This window comes from Neodiprion fabricii, chromosome 6 (assembly GCF_021155785.1).
Source record: "Neodiprion fabricii isolate iyNeoFabr1 chromosome 6, iyNeoFabr1.1, whole genome shotgun sequence".
Lineage (NCBI taxonomy): Eukaryota > Metazoa > Arthropoda > Insecta > Hymenoptera > Diprionidae > Neodiprion > Neodiprion fabricii.
In genome coordinates this window covers 21,121,267-21,128,891 of record NC_060244.1, presented here as the reverse complement: position 1 = coordinate 21,128,891, position 7,625 = coordinate 21,121,267, and the positions used below count along the sequence as shown (strand labels likewise).

The 7,625-nt window shown below is 38.9% G+C and overlaps 1 protein-coding gene across 1 annotated transcript; it reads right to left on the bottom strand.

Moving 5' to 3' along the window:
* Nucleotides 1-1,229: 1,229 nt before the first annotated feature.
* Nucleotides 1,230-3,675, bottom strand: LOC124185506 (39S ribosomal protein L43, mitochondrial). Its single transcript, XM_046576358.1, has 6 exons — nt 3,485-3,675; nt 2,479-2,638; nt 2,161-2,323; nt 1,977-2,083; nt 1,564-1,769; nt 1,230-1,440 (listed from the first exon to the last, which is right to left on the bottom strand). Exons 3-6 carry the CDS (start codon nt 2,295-2,297, stop codon nt 1,330-1,332), a joined length of 561 nt encoding a protein of 186 aa, XP_046432314.1. The 5' UTR covers nt 2,298-2,323; nt 2,479-2,638; nt 3,485-3,675; the 3' UTR covers nt 1,230-1,329.
* Nucleotides 3,676-7,625: the final 3,950 nt, after the last annotated feature.

Sequence of the window (7,625 nt, the reverse complement as noted above, 5' to 3'; positions counted from 1 at the left end):
CTCCTGTTTTTATATTATAACTAATTATTGTAGATTTTTTGGTTCGTCTCCTGGAAAATTATAAAATTTATAGTATGCATCACGTATCAATCCTAAATGGATCATGTATATCAATATTGTACATGGACCGCATATACTTTTTGGTCTCTGCATCATTATCACATCTGATCTATTATTATTTATGATTTATGTATTTATTCAACTCTCGGGTACCTAATAAAATATTCGTGTACAGATAATTTCGCAACCTCATATTCCTCCCTAATTTACTGTAACACTGCATTGTGATTCGTTATTTCGGATTCCTAAATATCCACTGCTATTATGTTACTGTCGATCAACGTTTGTTGACGTTCTACCTCCAATCTACATAAGTTATTTCTCGATGCACTTATTACGTAAAACATAGAAACTGGGTGAATGTGATAAAATACATTTTATTAATGTTATGAGTATGACATCATTATAGTGTTTATGTTATTAGTATAATTGAATACATAAGACTAACAATAAAGTCAGGTCTTCATAATTTGCATTGTTCCTTGCAAACATCGTATTTACGCTTGTTCTTACAGATATTTATTACAACCATATTCCACACACTCGCAAGAAACGGTAGAGTAATGTGTATCATGAAGCGAATTGTGTATCATGACTCGTCAAAAAATCATTCACAGTTTCGAATATTTCCAGGCACACGTAACGGTTTTGAGCGGCCAACTCCAGTCTATATTCGGCACAACATTCTGGAACAGCGAAAAAGAACAATTGATCGATAAAAATGTGAGAATAAATAACGCGTGTATGAATTTGAACGAAATACAAAGTATCTTACTTCTTAGTTCAATTATCTGTTGTATTATTTCTTTCAGCTTGAAAATATCCGCCTCTATGTCTTCCAACAAACGCTTTTCGTTAGTTTGCGACATGAGTGTGCCAATTATTGCTTCACTGTTCGACGCTGTAACGCTTGTATTGCTTCGCAAGATGGCGTTTCCGAGACACGTGAAAGTTGCAACGAGATCGCGATCGGCAACTACTGCCGCAGACAGTCTGAAGTTGCATCAGATAAGTCGGTACATTTTACTAAAATCCGCAAATGCTATGAAATCAGTGTTATTTGTTAAAGATTTTTGTAAAAATTTAATTGATTTTACAAGACACGAGCAACGGTAATAAATGTAATAATGGGCATTGTCTATAATATGTAATAATTGCACGAAAGTCCATCCGCTACCGACGTGACATTTATTTATTTCTTTTAAATTTCTTCACCTACGATACTTATGATATCTAAAGTTAATGTTGTACAGTTCATATATTAAAAAACTATCCCGTTTCATTCGCTCTTTTTCTTTCAGCTTCTTGTTGAGCTTTAAATATCTCCAGTAACTTTTCTGTGGCTGTTTGTTGTTCGGTCTCCATCTTGAATAACTTGGGCTAAGAAAAACATTGGTAATCAGTATTAACAAAATTTATGGGACAGTCAACTTGATCAAGTAGTAGTTTTACTTAAATGCGATTTACGCAGAAAACTGATAGTTCAAATATTTGTGTACATACATCGGGAAATTCAACCAGATTCTGAGCAGGGTCTCTAAATGTCCAAGGTGTCCAAGGTCCCTGGATGGAAGGATTATCCGTGTGCCACATTTTCCTAAGTCTTATAGCCGAAGTGTCACGTACTTGCGATCGCAGTAACCCCAACCATTTGTTAACTTCCTCCCGTGTATAATTTCTGCAGAATAGCAACTGCTTTTCTCCATTTACTGAAAATCAGTTAAATTTGTAAACTGGGATGATTGATTGAACCGTTGATTGAACGGTTAGATAAAAATAACAGCGATCATTATTACTGTCGCTCATTCCGCAGCAAATCATAAATGAAATTGACTTGTTACTTCGTTTCCATTCAATGCATTTGAAACAGAGAGCAAAGCGTATCTACTTCACTTACAACGTTTGCCAGGACTTACGGTATTCAGCACTCAGAGCAGGTGTCCTATGCCTCCGAGGTTTTACGTATACGACGATTCCCGGATTCTCCTTGGCGAAATTTACAAGATCGTGTTCGAGGAAATCTCTAAGAAGAGAAATATGTGGATTAAGAAAAACATCTCAGGTTAGGAATATCCACAGCTATCATAGGCAGATATTTACCGCACTCCACGGCTCGATCCATTGCTTTTGCAGAATTTTATTGTAACACGTTGCAGTTGACACACGTAACGTCCAATACCATTGTTCAATGCTGCACGGGGAAACCCCGTTTTCATAAATAAATGCGAATTCGACATTTTTAACCGGTATTTTCGTCTGCACCCTGCAGCAATGTGCAACAGAATTCTATCAGAGTGAACTGAGAAGTCTCAGAAAGGCTATGCTAATGTTTTTCGTGTCTGACCTACTAGCGTGCCATGTGATACAAAATGATTTGTAGTACTAATTTCAGATGGTAAGCATATGTCGGTAACCAACCTGTAATGCGTCACGAAAGCACTCGGTAATGCAGAGCGTATTTATCGCAGCAAATTGCCATGACTGGAGATTGTGAGTGTGTTCCGAAATTAGATGGCGGCGCTCAAAACTCCCTAGGATAGAGACAGAGCTACTCCTTAGAGTATAAAGAGCTATTCACCTGAAACATACGTCAATTGATTTGTATGTACTTTATTTTAGTTATCAATTTTTCCGAAAATGATTTACATATTTGTAATGTTAGTCGATGTTGAACGTATTTGAGTAAATACAAACACATGAATCTCTTTGTACATATATAGAGGAAAATATAATTTATACTAGTTATCACTCAAAAATACATTGCTGTATCTTTGCTCCCTATTATCAGAGATTTTTGATTATCTAAAGTAGGACGTGTCCACATTAGTGCGTATTTAACCAGACTACTGTGCAACGAATGAAAAAAACTCGAGAAACTAACATTATTTGCTAATGTTTCAGTACTTATAATGCAGACGCAACTGATGAAAATCTGTCAAATCTTCCGTATCGTAATGATCTAGATTGCCGCACTTTTAACTGTTTAAAAGAAACTATTCTCCCGGCAGTTTTTCAAATTATTCGTAAACAAGGAAGTGTAATGGATTTTCTCTTTCGCAATTAATCATTTGCGAAGAATTAAATTTTAGAACATCCAAACATTTATTAAAACTAAAACATCTAAAGGTGCAGAATAAAGTTACTTAAAAAACAACTATTGAAATCACAGCTTCATAGGAAAAATCCAATCTCTACAAATATTTGTCGTACAGTTTCTTTAGTTCTGCAAATATCGCCGGTGTCCGTTCAATTTGCGCGGATTCACATTTAATTCACGAGACAATTGAAAAACATGGTAACGATATAACTACGCATTTAACAAACACAGCAAGCAGAAACGAAAGAGCAGCCCCCAACATAGCGAAATACGTTCACCAGAGCTAAAGTTGTATACAATCTAATGAAACTGACGTATGAAACTCACCTTCAATATTTCCAGGCTGTTGTAATTTCAATAATCATTATTTTCACTTCAGACACACGTTTGCAATTAGTGTATTTATCACTGATTTTTAGTTTGATTGGAATGCATCAATCAAATAACGCGAATTGCCTAAATTATATACAATCTGGTTTGCGGATCTGAAACACGTGTTTTCCTTGGCACTGCTCACAAGTTACTGGCACCGCGCTCCGCGCTCGGCTCGCTATATTTGGAATTTGAGGAAATATCCGCTTGGAGGCCACCTATAGGCCACCAGCGTTATTGGACGTCAAAAAAATTCATAATCTGCATTGAAGCCGAGATTATTTGTACACAAACGGATTGGACACCGAAAATTGAGATATTTTCACATGATTCACTATTTTCGTGAAATCAATAGGTACTGGTTGGATACCAATATGAGTTTACTATCGACAATTAGTTCTAAAAATACATTTTGCGTGGAAGGATGTTGCATTTTAGAGACGCAAAACAAGCGAGCACGTGGTATACTATCAGAGTTCCATGTGAATACTATCTGCCTATCCTCCAGCACCAGCTCCTGTAATACATATCAGAAATTTCTATTGTTTTCACTTTCGTTAGAGCTATAAATGAGAAAGGGGATCCATTCCCCTTGAATATCTTGAAAATTTCAATTTATTGAATACATCCTCTGAAACCCGATGTTAAACGATCATTTGTATGTATACATCATCATAAAAAAACCCAGCGATGGCTAAAGAGAGTGTAAAATTGATTCGTAAACCTTGAATACTATAACAATAATTCTACCACAGTCTTTTGAGTCATGACAATAATTACTGTATCGACGATAAGCACCGAATTATTCGTCGTTGGCTTATTTATTCAACTGCAATCGCTTTCCTACTCGCTCGCGAGAAAGAGTCAACTTGTACATATCTGTGGATCATCGCAGTCCTTGTTTTGTGCTATCCCTCAAGTGTTATCGAACCATAAGGGTTCAATAACGTTGCATTTGACGGGGGGCTGTGGAGGCGGGGAAGATGACGGAAGAGAGTTAGGGAGAAACTCGCCAGGCCAGAGGTGCAACGCATCAATGAATAGCAGCCCCATGAGCGCTCCACGCACTAAAGGTGCCATTACACATAACAATCGACTTCGAGTGCGAGACTTCTGTGGCCATATGAACACTAGTCGCGAACCTCCTACGGTGGACCAATTCAAGATCTGAGAATTATAGATGCACATACTTGATAGATTATACAGTCAACTTTCGCCCAGGCGAAATTGTAATAGCTATTCTCATAGTCACATTAAAATCTAACGTATTTCAGTGAATTAACAAATGTCATTACAACCTGTATTTCTACGGCTACTCGAAGAAGACATGTGATGGGGGCTGACGCCAGGGGGAGCTGCGAAAAGCCCGTTCTGTTCCAAAGGTTTTCGTTTGCGATAACTGAAAGGCCTTCTACCTGCAACCTTGTGACATGGCCTGTCTTCTAATTTACTGTAGGCATCGATACCTGGAATACCCGTTTGGGCACTTTCAATGCTTGCCTGTGGCGTGGTACTTGCTGCAGTAGTTAATGATATCTTGTCCTCGTCACCACCCCCATCCCTAGGTGTTACCATCACCGGATTATTTGATTTCCTGTTTAAACAGGATTGATATACTAGTAGCAAAAGATACATTGCGTCATTTTCACGAATATAGAAGAACTTCACGTCTCACCCGCAATTGATTTGGCAAGTAAAATCATTCTTCGTTCCTTTCGGCTCCAGATTTTAGATATTTTTGCAATTTAGTTTCTGCATTTAAATTCCTATAGAATTTTTCCTGAATTATCCATGAACATTTATAAATATTACCGAAAATATTTGCATTTGGTAATGCGATTATTTTTCACGCGGGACGTAAAAATAAAATGAACTATTTTGGGTACCGTTTGAAATGACAAGTGATGATTGGTTAACAGCTGGTACGGCGCATTTTTGTTTCGGAGAAAATCAATCAGCGTAGTTGGCTATGAAATTTTAAACATTTCGCGGTCAAAATGTCAATCAAAAACATGCACGATGTAAAAATTCAACGTAGGAGCTAATAATTAAAGAAACAGCGAATCGATAAAATTCTATTAGATAAAGAAAACTACATTTCAAAAACCAATCATGGCAACGTTACACTGCCGTTGTGAGTTACTAGCATTAGGGGTTGGGTAATACTGACATAAGGAAATGGTTGTTCAACATATCATGAAAGATTCTCTAACCTGACTTTTGACGTCTATGAAATTAAAACATTCGTAACCCATATCGACGTAGACTGAAATTCCAGCGAAAGCTTGGTCCTGTGATCTATTGTACGTACATTTATACTGTTCGAAATATGGTAATATTTGAAACGTACTTTTCAGCGGGGTGTAAATCTGACGTGCGAGTAAACAGGGAACCACCGGCAAAACATTTTGAAAATGCGGTGTCAAAGTTTGAAGAACGTCGCGGCAGCATGGTGCAACGTCAGCAGTTTCTCAAAAATAAAATCACCACCATGGAGAGATCAATTCCTGCTCTGATGGCCTATAACATGTGGGTATCGGGACAAAAATGCGCTGATGCACCACTGTGCAAGGTTAAAGAAATTATGGCTAAATTCTCGCCAACACCTGATCCTACAGACAAGCTGCTGGAAAATTTAAAGAATACCGTGTCTGAGCTAAATGCGGAAACTGAGAAACTGCACGTACGCATAAGCTCATTTTTTTTTTACCGTCCGCACTCCATTGGTGAAATCGTACAATTTTCAGTGTCAAACAAACATTGTTCCACTTCATCTCATCACAGTTGCGCTATAATTATTAGTTTCTCTAGTTTCTGACGGGTCATATTCTCATGACAGCCTCTCGGGCGATGTCTGTTGTATCTATAACCGACACGTGCATATTTTCTGTTAGGTAACAGGTAAAAGTTATTTTTTTTAAATATTTTTTGCAGGGTAAAATAATTGACACGGAAATAGAGTTGGAAGAAAGCGGAATGGAACTGGATTCTTTGGAATCGGCAAACAACGATCTGACTAAACGAATAACAGACCTGGAGCATGAAGTAGAAAAAACTACTGTGCCAAGTCTTCATTCCATTCACTCGGAGGACCTCGTTTGTCTTTCGAAACTTCGAAAGCTTGGATCCGAGGAGGTGAATTTGAAGTGTTGTATCCGTGAACTGGAGGAGAAGGAGGTCAAGTTCCGACAGCAAATAGAACAGCTACTGACTTCGAGAGAATTCCAGAAGGACTCGGGTGGTAAAAAAATGGTTAAACGGATCCAGGAGCTCGAATCAACGGAGAGAAAAATGAACTGTGCGTTACAGACACACAAGCATAACATGCACCAACTTAAAAAGAAGCTGATGCAAAAAGAAAAGGCTATAGTAAGTACATACTCAATACTCCAATTGCTATCGGGTACATCTTATTGGCAACTCATCATTTCAGATTGAAATGGAAATGTGCCTTGGAATGGACGGGGAATCAAAAGGCTCGAAAAAGAACTCCATTGCCAAAAAAGACTGCAAGCAAAGTTCAAGTCAGAGTGGTTCCTGGCTGCCACATTGGATGGTTCCTAGCTGTTCAAAGGTTTCCGACTCCACAAGTTCTCCGAGGAAGGGATCGGAATCATCGTCTGGCGCAGCAGCATTTACAACTGACGCTGAAGTAAGCCGACAGGAAAATTCGCTAAGATCTTGAACCTAAACAGTAACTACATCTATGAAATATCTCTCACACAGGGAAAGCTAAAGCGGTGCATCTGTCCTACTCCTGCTCCAGTCCCATGTTACGAGAAGCCTCCGTGTAGACCAAGCACTTCAAAACCAAGGTCATGTTGTATGCTACCAGCAAGTGGACCTCCGCCTTGTCCACCTCCACCTTGTCTTTTGCCGTGCAAGCCATCTCCATGTTCTCCTGCACCCCGTAAACCGTCACCATGTCCACTCCCGTCATGTTGTAAGCCACCGTCCTGTCCACCACCGCCATCATGCGAACCGGTTAGGTGTCCACCACCTCCGCCGTGTGCACCACCATCTTGCAAGCCTCCAATCCGTCTGCCCGTGGCAGTCCGTTGTCAAAATAAACCACTTTGCAAGCCACCAGAGTGCC